The sequence below is a fragment of the Neoarius graeffei genome, chromosome 4 (genome assembly GCF_027579695.1).
Source record: "Neoarius graeffei isolate fNeoGra1 chromosome 4, fNeoGra1.pri, whole genome shotgun sequence".
Taxonomy (NCBI): domain Eukaryota; kingdom Metazoa; phylum Chordata; class Actinopteri; order Siluriformes; family Ariidae; genus Neoarius; species Neoarius graeffei.
In genome coordinates, this window is record NC_083572.1 from 15083086 (window position 1) to 15107245 (window position 24160).

Genomic DNA, 24160 nt, shown 5'->3' on the forward strand with positions numbered 1-24160 from the left:
GAAAAGCAAAAAACATTTGGTGAGCGACAGTTCTGTGGGTAAAAACATGTTGGTGATAAGAGAGGTGAGAGGAAAATGGCCAGATTGGTTTGAGCTGCCAGGAAGGACATAACTCATGATCACAGATCACAAATTTTTCATTCTGATGTTTGATGTGAACATTAACTGAAGCTCTTGACCTGTATCTGCATGATTTATTTTGCACTGAGCTGCTGCCACATGATTGATTAGATAACTGCATGAATATGCAGGTGTACAGTGTTCCTAATGAAGTGGACAGCGAATTTATAAATAGCAGTCAATTATTCTAAAAGTCGTCACTGATAGAAATGCTGTCTACTAACTATTCTGTATTTTCTCTACTCTTCAGTATTATATCTTAACTAGCCCTTATTAACTCACACTACCTTCGCCTTGCATGAGATCTGATCTGCAGCTAGGTGTCACTCATGTCCTGGAGAATCTATCTGCTTCTTGTATTAGAGACAGTTATGTAGTGCTGAGCGTAAATGAGTGCACCCCCTTTGAAAAGTAACATTTTAAACAATATCTCAATGAACACAAACAATTTCCAAAATGTGGACAAGACAAAGTTTAATACAAGATCTGTTTAACTTATAACGTGAAAGTAAGGTTAATAATATAACTTAGATTACACATTTTTCAGTTTTACTCAAATTAGGGTGGTGCAAAAATGAGTACACCCCACAACAAAAACTACTACATCTAGTACTTTGTATGGCCTCCATGATTTTTAATGACAGCACCAAGTCTTCTAGGCATGGAATGAACAAGTTGGCGACATTTTGCAACATCAATCTTTTTCCATTCTTCAGCAATGACCTCTTTTAGTGACTGGATGCTGGATGGAGATTGATGCTCAACTTGTCTCTTGAGAATTCCCCCCCAAAAATAATTTCTTTACACCACAAAGGTGAAGGTTACAAGAAGATCAGCAAAGCTTTACTTATCAGTCAGAATACTGTAGCAAAAGTGGTACAAAAATTTAATAAAGATGGAACTGCAACCATCTCACAGAGACATCCAGGTCGTCCACGGAAGTTAACACCTCGACAGGAGCGTCTTCTGATGAGAAGGGTTGAAGAAAATCGGCATGCAAGTCCACTGCAGTTATCTAAAGAAGTAGAAAGCCAAACTGGGGTGACTATTTCCTGTGACACAATACGGCGTACACTGCAGAGGAATGGCATGCATGGATGCTGTCCACGAAAGAAGCCTCTCCTAAAGCCCAGGCACAAAAAAGCCCGCCTAGAGTTTGCCAGGGCCCATGCTGACAAAGATGAAGACTACTGGGACTCTATACTCTGGAGTGATGAGACCGAGATAAATGTTTTTGGAACTGATGGCTTCAAAACTGTATGGCGTCGCAAAGGTGAGGAATACAAAGAAAACTGCATGGTGCCTATAGTGAAACATGGTGGTGGCAGTGTCCTTATGTGGGGCTGCATGAGTGCTGCTGGTGTCGGGGAGCTGCATTTCATTGATGGCATCATGAATTCACAGATGTATTGCTCTATACTGAAAGAGAAGATGCTACCATCACTACGTGCCCTTGGTCGTTGTGCACTTTTCCAACATAACTAAACACACATCTAAGACCACTGTTGGATTTCTGAAGAAGAACAGGGTGAAAGTGATTCAGTGGCCAAGTACATCTTCTGATCTGAACCCAATCGAACACCTGTGGGGAATTCTGAAGAGACAAGTTGAGCATCACTCTCCATCCAGCATCCAGTCACTAAAAGAGGTCATTGTTGAAGAATGGAAAAAGATTGATGTTGCAAAATGTCGCCAACTTGTTCATTCCATGCCTAGAAGACTTGGTGCTGTCATTAAAAATCATGGAGGCCATACAAAGTACTAGATGTAGTAGTTTTTGTTGTGGGGTGCACTCATTTTTGCACCACCCTAATTTGAGTAAAACTGAAAAATGTGTAATCTAAGTTATATTATTAACCTTACTTTCACGTTATTAGTTAAACAGATGTTATATTAAACTTCGTCTTGTCAACATTTTGGAAATTGTTTGTGTTCATTGAGATATTGTTTAAAATGTTACTTTTCAAAAGGGGTGTACTCATTTACACTCAGCACTGTATACTTCTACTACACCTTGCTTGATTACTATTCATGACATGGCTGCATTTAATATCACCACACTTATTCCACCTTGTTTATATTAATATCCAGTAATTATCGGAAACTAATCAACGATCGTGTGGTGTGATGTGGTCCGATGCAAAGCAGAGTTACTGTTAACACACCTTTACTTCTTTTTTGAAGTAAAGAGCAACATTTTTCTTTTTATTCCTTTTTAGTTCTGTTTAATGTTGTGTAACGCCAACAATGCAAGTTAACTCGCGTTATCACTTGCACAATAATAGCAATAAACAGTTGCTCCCTTACCAGCCTCTTTTTCCCCTTCTTTTTTTAAAGTTCTTCCGAAAAATTTTAAATAAAAATCTCCTTTCAGAAAACTTCACCATATCAACAATTATACTTTTTTTTTTTTTGCCAGGTTATGTCTTTAAAGGTCCCATGGCATGGTGGTTTGTTGATGCTTTTAACGGGCTCGTGGAGGTTTCCGGATGTTTTATCCGCAGCCTTTCTCGAAATGAACCCTCGGCACGTAGATATAGCCTCCTGGGAGAAAGCCCCATTTCAGCGCTTTTCCCAGTGCGTCATTTTGCTAATGAGAAGCAGGAGGCGGGGAAGGGTAGAGGGTGGGGGCGGATCTTATCATTAATATTCATGACATGTAAACGTGTTACCTCTGATTGGCTAACAGCACTGTGACGCTACCTCCAGTGGGTCAGAACAAGCGGATGTGGGTGTCTTACTATGGCGAGAGAGAAGGAACAAACCGCGAAGGGAAAAATACCGCGCGCTGACGTCATTAAGGTGCGTCGCGAGGAAATAAAATAAATTCAACAAATGTTTGGGTTTTTACTGAACAAACAAACAAATAAAATGAACGAGTGACTTAAAAAAAAGAATGTGGGTGTCTTTGTAAAAACTGTTTTGATTGGCTATTATAACAGAGCATGCTGCATGCTTTTTGGTTTTGTAGCGCAGAGTACCTGGCTAACTGCAGGAAGCGGTTAGCTGCACAGCTAATGTAGCCATTGCAAGGCTAACGTGGCACCGATTTTAAAACACGGCAAAACGACTTAACAGTTATACACTTACTTGTTCGGTGTTTGTGGCTGATGCGGCAGGGATGCTTGGTACGGACCCAGGCTTCAGTGACGGTTGATGTGCAAAACCTGCCCTGTACTGTCCCAAGTTGTGGAAACATTCATCAGGAAAATGCTTCCGACAAACATACACCGTCTTAGGTAGACTCGACGGCGTATTATTGGAGTAAATAAAATTAAGCCACTGCGTCTTCAGGGGCTCTCCCGTCAGCAGTAAAAACAGACTCCTTTCTGTGTTGTCACATCCATGTACAGCACAACTTCCATGTTTGGTGGCAACTTTTGAGCTGGGCGGGCAATCCATACAGTGGGTGGGAATCCAGAGGGGGGGCGTGGGGATCATCTCCCTTGCTGACGTAGGCAAGGGAAGAGTTTATCAACGTGCCGTTTTGATGCGCCATTCTCAAATGTTGGGCATAGTTTGGTTTACACATTATGAAATTTCTAGCCACTGGGGTGACTTAAGAAGGTCAGAGGAACTCATTTTAACGTTAAAAAACCTCAGAAAGTGAAAATTTCATGCCATGGGACCTTTAAAGGGTACTGGTACAGTATTTAAACATGATCGATATCAGTGGTACAAGCTCTAATTATAATAATGCACACAAGTGCAGCCACCTGATAAGCTTTCATAAGTAGTTTTAAGTGCTTAAAAGTACAAAGACACGTCAGGCTTTACTGCACATGCGCAACCAATATGGTGCCCAGGATGTGACGTCAAGTCGTTGAAAGCCAGGGACCGGAAGTTAAGAGTAGTCGATGTAAACATACTTATTAGTCTGATGAAAAATAATTATCTTCAAATCAGTATTGAGAGCGGAGAAACCGATATCTGTCCTCGGAAAAAGGACGATCCGCATCTGGGAAATGATTTCAGTAGTGAATGATCAAATGATTCTAATGATAAAATCGGTGGCATTTTGCAAGTTTACAGTCGGGAAGGCAGGCCAAAGGGTTTGGTACTGATATAGAAAGTGTGCCAAGTGGAAAACTGACATTGAATATGTTTGTTGTAAAGAGCACAAACTTTTATGCGATACAATACAGGCACTGTCATTGAACTGTTTCACGGACAAACCCGGTTTTGAGACATATGTCACACATAAGCCTGTATTGGAAATGTACTATATACAGACCATGATAGCCTATGTGTAGCATGTACCATGATAGCATAGTAGCCTGATGTGAGAGGAGCAGCACCAGATGGAGAACTTGCAATTCGGTAAGCAGCCTATTATACGGGGGGCTGCAAAAGTAGGTATACAGTAATGAAAATAAACGTTATTTTATTGGCTATACAAACATATCAATAATACCATATCAATAATAAACATATTAATCCCTCAAATGTCCAAACTGTTTGCCCCCGGCATTCACACACTCCACTAGTCGAGTGTGGACACCCATGCACACTCTGGCACAAAGGTCTTTATCAGCATCAATTTCCTGGCAAGCCTCCCGTATGAACTGAATCATGGCATCAACAGAACGTGGCTTGCGTGCGAAAACCCTATCTTTTAATGAATTCTAGTATTAAATGAAACCTAGCACCACTATTATAATACTGGTAATACTGGAACAATCCTTACTGTATACCTACTTTTGCAGTCCCCTGTATATAGAAACTCAGTGTGTGCACGTGTTTATGTATAATGTGTGTGTCCATACTACCGATAAAACCTATTTATTTATTACATGTGACTTTAAACTGCACCCGGTGGTGAGTCTCAGGTCCGGGAGAACTTGAATACTGGGGAAAGTGGAGTTAGCCCTTAATCACCATTGCTCCCAGGTCCACTCTGATCTGGAGTGGTAGCATCTGCCTGGGTTCCAGCTATGGGTTAAATAGTACATCACCAATAAGGCACTGGCAGCAGGGCACTTTTCGGTGCAATGTGGTAGATCAACCCAGCAGGGTCAATGGTACACTACCAGATGGCATGCAGAAGAGCCACTCAAATGGCCAACGGATGGCGAGTCAGTTGTCAGTGCAGGGCAACTTCCATACCTGTCAGGTCTATGGCACTTTTGTGCACCACTTGGAATCAGGTCTGGAGGTCCAGAGAGACAACACGATGAGGGCACCACATCATTTATCTAACCTTACTGTGCAAGGCACTTCATTAGGAGATGAGCTCTGGTGCGGGCCTCGTGGCCGATCTCCATTTCTGCGCATTCTACTGAAACAGTCATCATCGCTAGCGATGGACAGCCGACGTGTGTGAATACAGGTATAGGCATGCAGTGTGCCACAGTAGTTTATATGGTCTAAATGTAGGCTAGTGACAGCTCAAAGCTGCGTATGAGTTTATAGTAGAGCAGAGTGAAGCATGGAGCACCGGACAACAAAATTTGTATCTTTGTTTACAGAAGATAGATGGGTTTTTATCCAACACTTATTTTTCATCTCTCATCATCTCTAGCCGCTTTATCCTGTTCTACAGGGTCGCAGGCAAGCTGGAGCCTATCCCAGCTGACTACGGGCGAAAGGCGGGGTACACCCTGGACAAGTCGCCAGGTCATCACAGGGCTGACACATAGACACAGACAACCATTCACACTCACATTCACACCTACGGTCAATTTAGAGTCACCAGTTAACCTAACCTGCATGTCTTTGGACTGTGGGGGAAACCGGAGCACCCGGAGGAAACCCACGCGGACACGGGGAGAACATGCAAACTCCGCACAGAAAGGCCCTTGCCGGCCACAGGGCTTGAACCCGGACCTTCTTGCTGTGAGGCGACAGCACTAACCACTACACCACCGTGCCGCCCACACTTATTTTTAATTTCCTTTTTAAAAAATAATGTGGGATTATTTACTAACACATTTTACACTCATCGGGAGCTCTGCTTTGAGGCGTTGCCTAAATATATGTATATAAAGCTTTGAATGTCCATACAATTCTAGCTAATCGGCTTGCAAGGCCTTAATCCCTTTTCTGTGGACGGTGTTGGAATCTTGTTGGCACAGAATCAAGTTTGAGTCTAATGTGACCTGGGTATCCCAAGAGCTTGGCCTGTAGATTCCTTTCAAAGCAACTGGGCTCAAAATGGTCCTCGCAAACAACAGAATTTCTCCCAAAGGAGAGTGTTTTTAAAGTGTGACCTGTTCCCAAGTTGTGTAGCCACTGTGTAGCAAGTCGTTTACGTTGCTCAGTTGTCGGCAATGGCACACAGAAAAAATGCTTTCCCTTATTATCATCTTTATTATTTTTGCAACCATAGGCTTTGGACTGTGCCATTTTTCAACAATGTTTTCTCCATCCGGCTACATCGCGGTGTCGGGAGCAGTGAGCCAATCAAGATGCAGGAATCCTATCAATGATTCTCGGTCATGCTGAACTTTGACACCACCCACAAAATGGCAATATATCTGTGCCCTTGAGTGAACAGGAATACAAAAGAATTTTAAAGCACTCTTTTATGCAACACAGTGTGACAATACAGTGGAGTCAAAGTGTCTCATCTCATTATCTCTAGCCGCTTTATCCTGTTCTACAGGGTCGCAGGCAAGCTGGAGCCTATCCCAGTTGACTACGGGCGAAAGGCGGGGTACAGCCTGGACAAGTCGCCAGGTCATCACAGGGCAAGTCAAAGTGTATTTGTGTTAGGACTAGGACTGTTTTGGCCTCTAGAGGCCGCTGTTATTTCCTTTTCATGTCGTGTTTATTTTGGCCTCTAGAGGCCGCCACTGTTCCTGTGTCTTGTGTTTGTGTTAATTGCCTAATTATCTTCACCTGTGTCCTTAATTAGTTTGTCTATTTATACCCCTGAGTTCAGTCCTCTTGTCACGGAGTCTTTGTGCTGTTATGTTTATCTCCAGTTTCCTTTGTACTGTGTTTTTTGATCTTCTTAGCTTTTGTATTTTTGCACTTTGCTTTTCTTTTGGATTATACTCTTTGTTTTTTTTTTTTGTCTTTTGTTTTGCCCTGTATATAGTGTATATAGTTTAAATAAACCTTTTGATTCTTTTTCTACTTCCGCCTCACGCCTCTGCATTTGAGTCATCCCCCTGGTGGCCTAGTGGGGGTTTGCTGGATTATCACACCAACGAACCAGGTTCGAATCCCAGCAAAACCCTAACAGAAAGACTCCGTCATGACCGACTCAGCAGAGGCTGCTTCAACTGTCTACCCGGCCAACCTTCAGGGAATTATGGCAGCTTTGAAACGCTTCGGAGCAACCATGGACGCTCATGGACGTACGCTCACCAGCCAACGTGAGGCCCTCGCTCGCCACGAGGAACTGCTTCAGCAAATTGGGAAAACCCTGGCACAGCTGACATCTCTGCCTGCATCTCCTGCTCCTGATCCAGTTCCTGCTCCTGATCCAGCTCCCACTCCTGCTCCAGTGCCTCCTGCAATGCTGCCTTCTTCACCTCGCGAACCCAGCCTTCCTGCACCACAGAGGTATGACGGCAAGCACAGTGAGTGCCGAGAGTTCCTTACCCAGTGTCAACTCACCTTTGAGCTTCAGCCTACCACCTACACTACGGATCGCCGCAAGATTGCCTTTGTGATCACCTTATTAGCTGGTAAGGCGCGAGCCTGGGCTACTGCTATCTGGCAAAGACAGGGACCTGAGTGCTTTGATTTCCAGCTGTTTTCTGAAGAGATGCTTCGGGTCTTCGATCAGGCAGACATCAGTACCGACGCAGCCCGAAAGCTCATGTCCATCCGGCAAGGAGGAAGCGTCGCAGATTACGCCATCTCGTTCCGAACACTCGCAGCAGTAAGTGGATGGAACGAGACTGCCCTGGTGTCAGCCTTCCACCATGGTCTGTCTGACCCCATCAAGGACGGTCTGGCCTCTATTGGATGCCCAAGTGACCTCGAAACCCTCATCTCACATGCTATTCGTCTGGACAACAGGATGAGAGAACGCCACCAAGCCTTGAGCCCCCCCAGCCTCCCTACCTCTACCTGGAGACCATCTACCTCCTTCAGTGACTGTCCAGAACCCATGCAAGTGGGTCGTACTCGCCTCTCCGCATCTGAGAGGGAGCGCAGAAGGAGGGACAAGTGCTGCATCTACTGTGGCAAACCTGGTCACTTCCGAGCATCATGTCCCGAACTCTTGGGAAAAGGACCGCCCCGTCCAGCCGAGGGAGGGTTGTGACGGGGCCTACCCTCTCTCCCGGACTCCCTGGCCAAGGAATCTACATCCCGGTCTCCATCTCCTGGGGTGAGTCTGTCCACTCTTGTCAAGCTTTGATAGACTCAGGGGCGGCTGGGAACTTTATGGATATTCACTTCGCCCAAAGCATCAATATTCCGACTGCACCTCTTGAAGTCCCACTGTCTGTGTCTGCCCTCGATGGCCAAGCGTTAGGTGATGGAAGAGTCACCCAAGTTACTTCTCCAGTTTTCCTCCAGTCTCAAGGTCACAAGGAAGAAATATCCCTGCACCTGATTCCTTCACCTGAGTTCCCAGTTATTCTAGGCCTTCCTTGGCTTACTCGCCACAACCCTCGCATAGACTGGGTAACAAGCCAGGTTGTGGAATGGGGCCCTGCATGCCATGCCTCTTGTCTGCTCTCTAGCTCTCCTGTGTCTCCTGCCGAGCCCCCTGATCTCACCGAGTTATCTCAAGTTCCCACAGAGTACTGGGATCTCAAGGAGGTATTCAGCAAGAGCAGGGCCGCCGTTCTTCCTCCGCACCGGGCCTACGACTGTGCCATCGACTTGCTCCCTGGGACTACCCCTCCTCGTGGCAGACTGTTTTCACTCTCTCAGCCAGAACGCAAGGCCATGGAGGAATACCTCAAAGATGCCCTGGTCTCTGGGTTTATTCGACCCTCCACTTCACCTGCTGGAGCCGGCTTCTTCTTTGTCGGCAAGAAGGATGGGGGGCTCCGACCATGTATTGATTACAGGGGCCTGAATAAGATCACTGTGCGCAACCGATATCCCCTTCCGCTGATGTCCACAGCTTTCGACCTGCTCCAAGGCGCCACCGTCTTCACCAAGTTGGACCTACGGAACGCATACCACCTCATCCGTATCCGACAGGGAGACGAGTGGAAGACTGCCTTTAACACCCCGTCTGGGCACTACGAATACCAGGTGATGCCCTTCGGACTCACCAACGCACCAGCTGTTTTTCAGGCCCTAATCAACGACGTCTTAAGGGACATGATTAACCTATACGTTTTTGTCTACCTCGATGACATCCTTATCTTTTCCAAGACCGTGCAGGAGCACCGCCACCATGTCCGCCAGGTTCTCCAGAGGCTGCTACAGAACAATCTGTTCGCCAAGGCCCAGAAATGCGAATTTCATGTTCCCGAGGTCTCCTTTCTGGGATTTATTGTACGGACAGGCCAACTCCAAATGGACCCTGCCAAGACCCTGGCCGTCCGGGATTGGCCTACTCCCAAGTCCGTTAAGGAGGTTCAGCGGTTCTTAGGATTCGCTAACTTCTACCGCAAGTTCATCAGGAACTTCAGTTCTGTGGCAGCACCCATGTCAGACCTCACCAAAGGGACAGGTGGATCTTATGGCTGGTCTCCTCAGGCAGAAAAGGCGTTCAAAGACCTCAAGGACCGCTTCTGCACGGCACCCATTCTGGTTCTCCCGGACACCTCCCAACCATTCATCGTGGAGGTGGACGCCTCGGACAGTGGTGTCGGCGCGGTGCTCTCTCAACGTTCGGAAGGAAAGCTGCACCCCTGCGCTTACTTCTCCCACCGCCTGAGTCCTGCTGAGTCCCGGTACGATGTGGGGGATCGAGAACTGCTAGCGGTCAAACTGGCCCTTGAGGAGTGGAGGCACTGGCTGGAGGGAGCACAACATCCATTCCTGGTTTGGACTGACCACAAGAACCTGGAGTACCTCCAGCAAGCCAAGAGACTGAACCCTCGACAGGCTAGGTGGGCCCTGTTTTTCAGTCGATTTGACTTCACCCTCTCATACCGCCCCGGCTCCAAGAACACCAAACCTGACGCACTGTCCAGACTGTTCTCTGCCACTAACAGGGAGAATGAAGTCGGGCCTATTATCCCTGTGTCCCGGATTGTGGCCCCTGTCCGCTGGGGTATTGAGGAGGCTGTCCGACGAGCCCAACGCCAGGACCCCGGTCCTGGGACGGGTCCACCAGGCCTCTTGTACGTCCCACATCAAGCCCGGGCCAAGGTTCTCCAGTGGGGTCACTCTTCCCCTCTCACCGCCCACCCGGGAGCTCGGAGGACCCTGGACTTCCTGAAAAGACGCTTCTGGTGGCCTAACATGGAGCAGGAAGTAAGGTCATTTGTCCTGTCCTGTGAGGTTTGCACCAGAACCAAGAACCCACGACAGCGTCCCCAGGGTCTCCTGCATCCTCTGACCATTCCCCGGCGTCCCTGGTCCCACGTGGCAGTCGACTTTATCACGGGTCTCCCTGAGTCACAAGGTAACACGGTCATTTTGGTCTTAGTTGACAGATTCTCCAAGGCCTGCCGCTTCATACCACTGTGCAAACTCCCCTCTGCTCTTGAAACTGCGAAACTTTTGTTTAATCATGTCTTCCGAGTCTTTGGTCTTCCACAGGACATCGTCTCAGACCGAGGGCCCCAGTTCTCCTCCCGAGTGTGGCACGGGTTCTGCAAGGTCATCGGAGCCACTGCCAGCCTCTCCTCTGGGTTTCACCCACAGTCCAATGGTCAGACGGAGAGGCTCAACCAGGACCTGGAAACCACCCTGCGAGGCCTGGCTATGGATAACCCGACATCGTGGAGCACCTGGCTGCCATGGGCGGAGTACGCCCACAACACCCTGCAGTCATCGGCCACCAAGCTGTCGCCATTCCAGTGCCAATTCGGGTTCCAGCCACCTCTGTTCCCGGACCAGGAGGAGGACGCGGGGGTGCCCTCGGTCAACCAATATGTGAGACGGTGTCGCAAGACCTGGAGCAAGGTCAGGAAGACCCTCATACAGACCTCCAGAACCAACCAGACTCAGGCCAACCGCCATAGAAGACCTGCACACGCTTTCCGCCCTGGGCAGCGTGTTTGGCTGTCCACTAAGGACCTTCCACTGCGGGTGGAGAACCGCAAGCTTGCTCCTCGCTACATTGGCCCCTTCAAGGTGGTGCGCAGGGTGAACCCTGTCTCCTACCGGCTCCAGTTGCCCCGGACTCTGAGGATCAACCCCACTTTCCATGTTTCCCTGTTACGGCCCGTACTGACGTCTACGTATGCCCCTGCCCCTAGGAACCCCCCACCCCCCCGCATCTTCCAGGGGCAGACTGTGTTCACTGTGAATCGCCTGCTTGACTCCCGCCGGGTCCGCGGCGGGTTGCAATATCTGGTGGACTGGGAGGGCTATGGTCCTGAGGAGCGCTGCTGGGTTCCTGCTCGGGATGTCCTTGATAAAGAACTATGTCGGGACTTCCATTCGGCCCATCCGGATCGCCCTGGGAACGTCAGGAGACGCTCCTAGAGAGGGGGGTCCTGTTAGGACTAGGACTGTTTTGGCCTCTAGAGGCCGCTGTTATTTCCTTTTCATGTCGTGTTTATTTTGGCCTCTAGAGGCCGCCACTGTTCCTGTGTCTTGTGTTTGTGTTAATTGCCTAATTATCTTCACCTGTGTCCTTAATTAGTTTGTCTATTTATACCCCTGAGTTCAGTCCTCTTGTCACGGAGTCTTTGTGCTGTTATGTTTATCTCCAGTTTCCTTTGTACTGTGTTTTTTGATCTTCTTAGCTTTTGTATTTTTGCACTTTGCTTTTCTTTTGGATTATACTCTTTGTTTTTTTTTTTTGTCTTTTGTTTTGCCCTGTATATAGTGTATATAGTTTAAATAAACCTTTTGATTCTTTTTCTACTTCCGCCTCACGCCTCTGCATTTGAGTCATCCCCCTGGTGGCCTAGTGGGGGTTTGCTGGATTATCACACCAACGAACCAGGTTCGAATCCCAGCAAAACCCTAACAATTTGTTCAAAACGTTTAATATTTCTAGCCTATGCTTATTTTTCGCTGCGAGTACCCTTTAAGTCCTGATGTAGTTTGTTACTATACACAAACCTGATGTTAGAGAACTCCCTTTGACCAATCAGAATTGAGAATTCAACAATTCATGAGAACAATATGTACAGTTATCAAATCTCATGTCTTCGTGCAGCAGGAGGTCTAGAGGGATCAGATGTAATGGCTGGGTTTAACACTGAGTGAAACACATGGTTTTAATTTCCGTTTTAATTGAATTTCCCTAATTTAATTTCTGCACAAAACAGCAGCATCAAACAGCAACAAAGCTTAGGAGAGAGATAAAGAGAAGTCATATGAGGACAGACAGACTGAACAAATCTGTTTTGAGATGCTGAAACTGTGTCATCATACTGTGTTATTACAAAACCAGCACAATGTGGAAATTTTTCATCTCCACTCCTCATTTTACTTCACTGCCTGATTCAAACACATTTGAGTTCCCATTTTAGCTACCGTACTTATCACGCAGAATTTATGGCGTGGGAACAGGAAAAACACAAAATCTGTGCAGAGTTCATGTTAGTTCAAGATAAGACATAATTAGGAGATGACATAAAGCCTGTTAACGTAGCTTGTTAATTTAGATGTGAACTACAGGGTGTTCGAGGTAAAAGTACTCACCCCATTTCCAGAAAAGTTGGGATATTTTCCAAAATGCAGCTAAAACAAAAATCTGTGATTTGTTAATTCACGTGAACTTTTATTTAACTGATGAAAGTACAAAGAAAAGATTTTCAATCATTTTATTGACCAACTTAATTGTATTTTGTAAATATAAATGAATTTAAAATTTGATGCCTGCAACACACTCAAAAAAAGTTGGGACAGAGGCATTGTTACATCACCTTTCCTTTAATAACATTTTTTAATCATGCGGGATATGAGGATACTGATTGTTGCAGGTTTGCAACTGGAATTTTTGTCCATTCTTGCTTGATACAAGACTTCAACTGCTCAACAGTCCGTGGACACCGTTGTCTGATTCTCCTCTTCATGATGCCACGTACATTCTCAATAAGAGACAGATCCGGACTGGCAGCAGGCCAGTCAAGCACATGCACTCTGTGTCTATGAAGCCACACTGTTGTAGCCCATACAGAATAAGGCCTGGCATTGTCCTGCTGAAATAAGCATGGACTTCTCGGGAAGAGAAGTTGCCTTGATGGAAATATACGGTATGTCTCTCTAAAATCCCAATATACACCTCTACATCAACAGTACCTTCACACACATGCAACACCTTTCTGTTTTAGCCAGCATTAACTTTTTCAGCAGTTTGTGCTACAGTAGTTCTTCTGTGGGATTGGCTCATATGGGCTAGCGTTTGTGCCCTATGCGAATCAATGAGCCTTCAACACCCATGACCCGTTGCTGGTTCACTGGTTGTCCTTCCTTGGACCACTTTTGTTAGGTACTAACCACTGCATACCGGGAACACACCACAAGATGTACCATTTTGGAGATGCTCAGACCCAGTCATCTAGCCCTTACAATTTGGCCCTTCTCAAAGTCACTCAGATCCTTAGCTTACCCATTTTTCCTGCTTTGAACACGTCAACTTCAAGAACTGACTCTTCTCTTGCTATATCCCACCGCTTGACAGGTGCCATTGTAATAAGATGATCAATGTTATTGTTATTCACGTCTGATCAGTGTGTGTGTGTATAAATTAAATATCAGAAATGTTCCTTTGAGATTCTGGTCCATGTTGTAGTGATTGCATCACCCAGTTCCTGTAGATTTTTCAGGTGCAATTTCATGCAGCGAATCGAATCTCCCATTCTCACACATCCCAAAGGTGTTCTATTGGATTCAGATCCAGTGAATGGGAAGGCCACTCAAGAACATTGAACTCATTGTCATGTTCATGAAACCCATTTTGAGATTACCTTTGCTTTGCGACAAGGTGCATCGTCATGCTGGATGTAGCCATTAGAAGATGGTTAATAGTGACCAGGAAAGGATGCACATGGTCAGCAACAATACTCAGATATGTTGTGGCATTCAATTGATGATTGATTGGTATTAATGGGTCCAAAATGTGTCCAGAAAACATTCCCCACACCGTTACACCACCTCTACCAATCTGCACTGTTGGCACAAGGCAAGTTGGGTCCAATGATTCATGTTGTTGGTGCCAATTTTTGACCGTACACTCTGTGTGCCTCAGCAGAAATTGAGAATCACCAGACCAGGCCATGTGTTTCCAGTCCAGTTTTGGTGAGCCTGTGCCCACTGCAGCCTCATCTTTCTGTTCTTGGCTAACAGAAGTGGAACCTGACGTGACCTTTTGCTGTTGTGGCCCATCCGCCTCAAGGTTTGATGTGTTGTGCATTCTGAAATACTTTTCTGCTCACCAAGCTACTGGAGCCTCTCTGTTCTCTTAAAGCAGTCTGGCCATTCTCTGGTTGATCTCTTTCATGAACAAGGCATTTCCATCCACAGAACTGCCATGGGCTAAGGAACAATTGATTACATTTTTATAGAAACTTGGATATGCATGTGGATCCAGGATTTTTTTTTGTCTTTTCCCAACGTAACTCAAAAAGTAGTGAACGGATTTGAATGAAATTTGGTGTACAGCTTTAGTATTATCCTCGGTTCAAGTGATTTGATTTTGATGCTGATATGTGGCTTGGCAGAGGTATACACTCAACTGAGTGCCTTTCTAATTTTCAGTGTATACATTAAAGCATGACTGAAGTATGAACTGATTCCAAATATAATTTCATGCCGCAACAGTCAAGGTATCTGATTGATCTTTCTGCGTTTAAAGCACCTTCCAGTATAAAATGAGAACTAAACCTGCAATAGCACATGGATCTGACCACTAGAGGGACTCATAACACTGTTTAAAAGGGAGATACCAGGGAGTTCCATATTTATGGGTGAAAAGATACCTGGATACCTACTGAACTGCACGATTTCAAGATTTTCTAAATCCAAACACACCTGATCAACCTCGCGTGCTCATCTGAGAAATCTGAAATTGATCTAACCAGAAGCTGACATTTTCAGTAGCAATGGGTGTCTCAAATCCTGATATAGACCTGTTATTTAGCAAGCCAAAGGCAACAGGAGTGAGAGAAAACTCACCCTTATTCTTCTCTTCTAGTCAATAGTGTGACAAACTGGACTGTAATTAAAAAAAAAAAGTTTCGAAGTTTGGAACAGTTGTAATTTGTCAGGAATTGGACTGCCCACTGTGTGAGGAGAAGGCCAAAAAAGTGCCATGGCATCAACTCGCAATGCTAAGAAATTATCTGTACCAGAGCAAAATGCAAGCATACATGCAGTGAAACACAACGCATGAACTGTATTCCTTTTCTTTAGTGACATGCAGAAAACATGCTACACTGAAAAGCATAACCGCCATTGCATTGCTCTTATATCGCTAGATCTCTGAGTGAAAAGCAATCATCAGGGGAATCATCAGGACGTCAGTGGAAACAATTTGGCCTATTTGGACTGCAGTGTGCGCACTGAACAAGACAGAAGCCTTAGCATCGAGGTCTACCGGAAACCCCCACACACACCAGTATCGACTGTGTGATTCTCACCATCCACTGGAACACAAACTGGGGGTCATTAGGACTTTACATCACAGGGCTCAGAACGTTCTTACAACGGTAGAGGGAAAAGAGAAGGAGCAAAAACGCATCAAAGAAACACTTCAGAAGTGCGGGTATCCCAACTGCGCTTTCGTCAAGACCAGTAAAAGAAACACAGTTGACAGGGAAGAAAATGGCAACAAACGCAAGAACATTGTTATTCCCTACATATCTGGATTATCTGAGAAACTCAGGAGGATCTTCTACAAACACAACATCCCTGCACACTTCAGACCCAGTAACACTCTGAGGCAGAAATTGGTCCACCTTAAGGACAGAGTACCCATACACAAACTGGACAACGCCGTGTACGCAATTCAATGCGGTGAGGAATGCACAGACCTGTACATTGGGGAAACGAAACAAGTGTTTCACAAGCGCATGGCTCAACACAGGACAGCCAGTTCCTCAGGCCAGGACTCTGCAGTCTATCTTCATCTCAATAACAAAGGACACTCATTTCAGGACTGCAATGTACACCTTCTAGCCAGAGAAGACTGGTGGATTGAAAGAGGTGTAAAAGAAGCCATCTTTGTCAACCTGGAACAACCATCACTGAACAGAGGAGGTGGTCTGAGACACCACTTATCATCCACCTACAATGCAGTCCTTGGCATACTTCACAGAAAACTGAATACACATCCACACCAAGGCTACATCCACATGACAACGGCAACAAGATTTTTTTGTAAAATATCGCATCCACATGGGCAACGGATCAGTAAAATATCAGGTACATATGGCAACGCAAACGCTTGCTGAAAATGATGCAATACACATGCCACACCTCTACGTGCGCTGTAAGACGGTCCCATCAGAGACACCAGAACAATAGAAGTAGACGCATGCGCATAAACCCCTTCTTCTGTAGCATTAGCCACATACAGTAAAGTTTTGATTATTAATCAGTAGCGTAAAACGAAAGACGCGGAAAGAGGAATGAACGGGGGTAGATGGAAGCCAGTACGCCAACATTCTGATATCGTCCAGAATTCTTTAATGGTCCGGAATAAATTGAATGCTACATGTTGATGGATTACTTTGTTCTTCTACGCCCTTTTTGAGGAATGTATTGTCGGACTTAAACCAACATCTGAAGAGGTGAGATCGCTCCCTTTTTTTTTTTTCTATTTTTGCTGGCGGGATTGTTTTTGGAAAGCGCACGGGCGGTGTGCGGTTTGGTACTGCTTCTGCAGTGTTTGGACTAAAGACTCTGCCCTAAGGGCTATTCTCGCTCTCTCACTTTGCACCATTACACAATAAATATTCACAGTGAAAATATTTTGTAAGCGCGTTTCATGAACCAAGTTATAGGATTTGTTGACAACTCGCATCGAGTTCATTACACTTCTACCCAGCGTGAAGCACAAAGAACAAATCCGTTCTACTCATCCAGATGACTTCACAACGGCTCTGTTGCCAGATTTTTTCACTCTGGAACCCGTTCTCAAAAGATTTCGTTTTGGGGCACCCAAAACGCCGGTGCCGTGTGGACGCCAGGCCGAAACGATAAACAATTTTATCAGATTCACCTGAATCCGTTGCCGTGTGGACAGGGCCCAAGACTACACCAACTTCAACGACCCACAGATCACCCTAACAACACTCTAGGCTGCTAACACCATTCGCACCCAGCCTTCAGTGACCCTAACAACCTACAGAATGGCTGAGAGGGTCCATGACCAATGTGACCTCAATGACTCTCTTTAGGGTTACTTACTTTTGGTCCACTTGAGGATAAATACCTGAAACTCCCCACTAGTCAAACAGAAATGAAGAAGCCTTTCGGATGAGAGGTGAAACGTCTTCAAGGATTTCAAGCAAGTCCAGTTGCCTTTTTTTTTAGCATCAGGGGATTTTTTTTTTTTGGTTGAGTCAGTAGTGACTGTAATTCCATGTTGCATTGCATTTCACTTTCATCACTGCGTTGCAATCGTGCCACACCGAAATGCAATCATTGTACAATGCAATCATTGTACAATCCCAGTCCGAAGAGGGACAGGAAAGAAGACAAAACAATCAACTGATCTTGTCTTTGGTTTCCCAATAAATGACTCCTGATACCGGTAGATAGATTTGAGTTGTGATTGAGTAGAAAGTATTAGCGCTCTGATTCTTGGAAAATGTGCATGAAAACAACCACACGTTGTAGTGTGACAGAAGCGAAGCTTTATTTCAGCTCTACTGTACTGTACATTGAAACACAGCATGAAAATGACTGTACAAACACACAGCGCTGTACTGCAGGATCACGTTCACTGCACTCCATTGTCCAAGGTTAGCACGTGTAAAGCTCACATTTTCGACAGTACATGGCTCTCATGCACAGTATCACATCTGCTTTTGCTACACACTGGCTCAGTAGCTACAGATCAGAACATCGATAAACAAATTGTTCTATATAAAATGTTCCATTTTATTTACACATCTCATTTGTTTGAATATGTACAAAATAAATGTAACTGAAACAAAGAAAGCAAAAAAAAAAAAACACCACTTGTTGCTATGAAGTCCAGATACAGTATGTGAACCCTATAAAGGAATTCATGAGTATGATTAAGAAGCAATACAGTTATTCAAGTTCTTATTGACACATGCATCAAATAACAGAGTTTAGAGAAAAGGTGATGGATATTTCACAAGTATATTCACCTGGAGTGCTCTTTCAGCTGGTCGTCAGGAGTTTGAACATCTAATAAGTGTAGATTTAAAACATATTAACTCATAGGTAATAATTTGCAATTTGGCAAATGGTTTTAATCAAAGCAACATATAATTGAGGCGAAATCCATCCTAAGCATAGAGCTGAACGTTAAGAAGTTCTACAGCGGCACTCGGACTTTTCTGCTATGCAAATTCTAACAAAACCTTAAAGAAAAAAAAACCACTTACTCCAAATAAAAACCTGCTTCAAATCGTAGTGCATATTTTTATAAACGGCGCTGTAAAATAGAAAGGAGAGTCTGTATTTCCAAATTTACCTTCCAAGTTAAACGATATCATCATCATCCGAATCATTTCTACCTTTCTAGTTTCCTGTTCGAACGCTGAGAAGCAGAGCCTCATGGTTGAAATTCAAGTTGTCCAAGATGGCCTGACATTTACTGTTCAATTATTTCTATGCAAAACGTCTGTTAGTGTCATTAATCCTTGGATCTCCAACGTGAACGCAAATCACCACCAGCAAACATGGTGTAATGGGAATAATGTGTAAATTTCATTTTTCAACAAATTATTCTTTAACTCCTGATCTACACTACCGTTCAAAAGTTTGGGGTCACCCAGACAACTTTGTGTTTTCCATGAAAAGTCACACTTTTATTTACCACCATAAGTTGTAAAATGAATAGAAAATATAGTCAAGACATTTTTCTGGCCATTTTGAGCATTTAATCGACCCCACAAATGTGATGCTCCAGAAACTCAATCTGCTCAAAGGAAGGTCAGTTTTATAGCTTCTCTAAAGAGCTCAACTGTTTTCAGCTGTGCTAACATGATTGTACAAGGGTTTTCTAATCATCCATTAGCCTTCTGAGGCAATGAGCAAACACATTGTACCATTAGAACACTGGAGTGAGAGTTGCTGGAAATGGGCCTCTATACACCTATGGAGATATTGCACCAAAAACCAGCTAGAATAGTCATTTACCACATTAGCAATGTATAGAGTGGATTTCTGATTAGTTTAAAGTGATCTTCATGGAAAAGAACAGTGCTTTTCTTTCAAAAATAAGGACATTTCAAAGTGACCCCAAACTTTTGAACGGTAGTGTCCCACTACGCACAAGTCAACACACTGATGTCATATGGATCCAGCTAGGAAAAAAAACAAAAAAATTTAGATTTTTTTTTTGTTTGTTTGGACAACATCAATAGTCATGGATCTCTTAAAACAACAACAACAACAACAAAATAAACAGATAGAATATTGAGTTATTTACAGTCATCATACTCAACTCGTTTCTACAGAATTGACATTTCTCACGAGGTTACGTCAAAAAAAAATGTAATACTAAAAAAGTGTTTAAATACACAAACCTGTAAATATGAACAGCTTATAAAAGAAAACAGTAATCTGCACAGATTTGAGAATTTCTAATCAAAAGATCTAAAAATTGTAAAAGATACAGACTAATTTTGATTTATTTACATAGCATTAATTATTTATGCTATGCAGGATTGATTAAATTACTCTTTACGAGGAAATTTATGTTTATTTGTCTATTTCTTGATGTATCTTTTTGTTTTCCATATCTGTATCTGTGAAGTGCTGGTGAGCAAGTTATTATATTATGTAAAGAATATAATATAAGCGAGTTTAAATAACTGGAACAACCTGTACATTCATCCTGTATACGAGTATATACTTACAGATCAAGAATCTTCTCAGTCTCTGCTATACCTATCCATCAGACAGGTAAAGTGCAAACAAACATTTTAGCTACATGGATTATATTACGAATAACGCTACTGTCATTAATTCAGTCTGAAACGGTTTATAATAATTTATAAGATCTATAAAGCAAGAGGTAACAGAGTCAAGGCCATGCTGTAGATTTGTCGGTAACACATCACAATCATTTCTCTCTCTCGGACTGGTAGTAACATATACCCGATCATATAACAAATATATAGCTAAAGGCTGTATTTCCCAAAACCAGGCCACTCATGCAGTCCACATACTGTACATTTTTTACTTTAATTGTTTGTACATTTGCTTCAAACATCACTGTTAAGCTAGTCAGAAGCCCGAACACCTGGGACAAGCAGATGTTGTGTCCGGGCTGTTCAATTTGTATTCACAGTTGCCCAGTTTTCAAGTAGGTTAAAAACCCTACTCCTTTTCGACTTTTACAAAACAAAAAGGTTTCATTTGGTATGTTGCTATGCTGAAACCTAACGCATTGCGTAACTGTGATTGTGTAACTACAAGTGAGAATTAAGCATACTGTAAGACTAGAAGGGCACACGGTAGAGTGCGTACCTCCACTCCACCAAGCCACATATCATCAACATCAAAATCAAATCACTTGAACCAAGGACAATACTAAAGCTGTACACCAAATTTAATCAAAATCTGTTCACTACTTTTTGAGTTACGTTAGGAACAGACAAAAAAAAAACCAAAACGAAACCTGGAGCCGCATACATATGGGTCCTGGATCTAAATAAAGACAACAGCCAGGCTTGTGAGGCCTGAACTCTCCATCTTCTAGCCAAAATGTTGGCCAAGTAACGTTATGTCAAGGTCGCAAACATAATGCGCTACATTACAAACTTCGTTACATGATCTCAATAATTATAAACTCATTCATTACACGTAACTAGCTAACCACACATTATATTGTGTTGTATTATATCATTTTAGCTGTCTTTTTATTTTTTTCTTCCCCCACCCAATCAGGTTTCCAAGCAACCAAAACACGGGTTTGTCTAAGATGGCTCCTATAACATTACAGCGTTCAGGTCAGGTTCAAGGTTTTAGTTCAAGTAAGTCACAGAGCGTCCTTAAGTGATGACTCTTTAAGGCAGGCATACATTTCCTGGTTTGAAAAACACGGTCTTCGAGACAGATCCTAGCATTTCTCACCATTTGAAATATATTAATACTCACTACATTTTTCACTTTTCCACAATTTCAATAATGGAGAATGACTAATACAGATAACAGTTTGATATCAATTGAAAAAAAAAAACAACTAAAACATATCAAATGCTCCCAAAAAACAAAACGTTCAAGAAAAAGGCAGTTAACATATCCGCTCTGTGCTAGCATGACTAGCAGCTGTACTGTAGGATTGAAACATGAGGCACACTGAACTGGATAATACCCTTTCTCAAAAGAAAAAAAAAAAATCACATCAAATCCTGATAAAGTAATCTTAATTCGCTGTGTCAAGTCAAACCTTTCTGTGCGTGCATGTTTGCGAGTGACAGAGCTCTCTCGCTCAGCAGGGGGAAGAGGAAATATGCTCAGGACACTTGAGCAGAGCGGGGTAGTTAGAGCTCATTTGGAGTGAAGCTTCGCTGGAGATGTCTGACGGGCTGCGTCCTCGTGTCCATGCGTCCGGGTGAAGGAACTGAGCCGAGTAATCGGAGCAGTTACTGAGACGCGGCCCGTAGAAATTTGAATGAGGCCGGTACAGCTCCTCCGCTGTATATCGCTTCATGAACAGGTAGACAGACATCACGCCTGCCGCCTGCAGGACAGAGGAAAGTCAGGTTCGGTTAGAAATGAACAGCAAGGAATGAAATGAAACTGAGAACTGAAGTGTTACCTCAGTGAGCAGGAAGGAGATGGCCGCGAAGGCGAAAGACCAGCCGTATTTGTAGCTGAAGTACGCTTCGTTTGTCTTCGTTCTGTTCAGCATCTCATCGTTGATGTTGGAGATATATAACACCAGACCAACTACTAGAGAAAGACCTGGAATAAAGGAACACTCTTACTGGCTGGTTTGCCGTGTGACACTACTTGCCCTTTTCCACCAGTCACAAAGCTTGTTAAACCCTGGACAAATCGGTGTCCTGTGGCAGCGTTTCGTTTCATTTTACTGAATGTTATCAGGTTGGACCTAGTCATAGGCATGAAAAGTCGAAGACGACTCATTATTAATGAAATTGAAACGAAACTAGCAATATATCACTTTTGTACACTGCGACATTTCTCACCCACAGAGTGAACGACCCAGGGCCAAGACATCAAGGAAGAGTGAGTTTGTATTAATGGTAGGCAAATAATGATTCACCCAGTTCACAATTCAATTTCCACCCGATATTTTTGGGAAAAAAAAAAGAGAATTTTATTAACAAAACAAAAACATGCAAAGTTTATTTTCCTTTTCATCAACTTAAAATAGTCTTTTTGTTAAACTTAATAAAGCATTTGCTTCATTTTCTTAATAACCAACAATAAATATTTACCCACACTTGTGAAGACTGGAGTAAAATATCATCTCATTATCTGTAGCCGCTTTATCCTGTTCTACAGGGTCTCAGGCAAGCTGGAGCCTATCCCAGCTGACTACGGGCGAAAGGCACCCTGGACAAGTCGCCAGGTCATCACAGGGCTGACACATAGACACAGACAACCATTCACACTCACATTCACACCTACGGTCAATTTAGAGTCACCAGTTAACCTAACCTGCATGTCTTTGGACTGTGGGGGAAACCGGAGCACCCGGAGGAAACCCACGCAGACACGGGGAGAACATGCAAACTCCGCACAGAAAGGCCCTCGCCGGCCATGGGGCTCGAACCCGGACCTTCTTGCTGTGAGGCGACAGCGCTAACCACTACACCACCGTGCCGCCTGGAGTAAAATATAATAGCCTATTAACTAAAATGTTCCTTTCATTAACCCTCTGATGCAAAACATATGCACACCCCTTCTAATGCACAACATGGGTCAAAAATGACCCGCATTCATTTTCCAGGTTATTTCATGCTGACTGAGTTTTTCTTTGCTCTATCTTTTGAAATCAATTTATTTTATGATTGAATATTCCAAGTATTCTTTAAATATCTTGTTTTTAATTACCACAAATCATTAATTTAATTTTTTCTTTCCTACTTTATGAACAAAAATACTTTTTATATTACTACACATGGGTCATCCAAGTGTGATTTAAAATTAAATGTCTTAATACTATAATAATAATTTGTTTCAAGTAATTACTTTAGCAGTGAATGGGGCCAGTTATTTATTTATTAACTATGTAGTTAGCTAAGCCAACTACAATAAAATTAGTTAACTAAAGTAGAATATGTCAACAGCTCGGTAGCTAATAGTAACTTTCTGACAAGTAATCTACTCACTCTCAAGGGAACCTAAACATCAATTTTTTTCTAAGGTAATGTTAGAACAATTGAAAAACATTACTTGCATGTATTAGATGGGCAAAGGGCGCTGTGCTGAGCTGTGAAATGTCTGACACAAGCCCAATTCACAGTTCCCACCAAACGCTGGAGTAAATGCATGCGGGTCGTTTCTGACCCATGTGTGTAAACTTGATGTAGAATTACAAAAGCTGTGCTTGTTCATAACTTAAGAAAGGAAAAATAAAAATGATGATTTGTGCTAAACAAAAACAAGATATTTACTGCATATTTGGAAAAGTAAATGACAAAATGAATTTATTTCAAAAGTATATGATAGAAACACTCAGCCATACATGAAATAACCTGGAAAATGAATGCAGGTCGTTTTTGACCCATGCTGTGCATTAGAAGGGTAGTGATACAAAAAGGGTTTTTATTCAAAAAGTAAGAAAGGAAAAAATAAAATAAGGATGTGTGATGATCAAAAACAAGTTAATTGAGGAATACCTTGAATACTGAATGACGGAATTAATTGATTG

General features: G+C 43.5%; 1 protein-coding gene across 2 annotated transcripts in view; it reads right to left on the bottom strand.

Moving 5' to 3' along the window:
- Positions 1–21502: 21502 nt before the first annotated feature.
- The window catches only part of cacng5a (calcium channel, voltage-dependent, gamma subunit 5a), a 90694-nt gene continuing 88036 nt past the window's right edge, over positions 21503–24160 (bottom strand). For both annotated transcript variants that reach the window (XM_060918140.1, XM_060918141.1), the window contains exons 5-6: positions 22079–22224; positions 21503–22000 (exon numbers count right to left, since the gene is read on the bottom strand). In XM_060918140.1, coding sequence (XP_060774123.1) covers positions 21749–22000; positions 22079–22224 — 398 coding nt within the window. In that variant the 3' untranslated portion in view covers positions 21503–21748. The remainder of the gene's footprint in view (positions 22001–22078; positions 22225–24160) is intronic.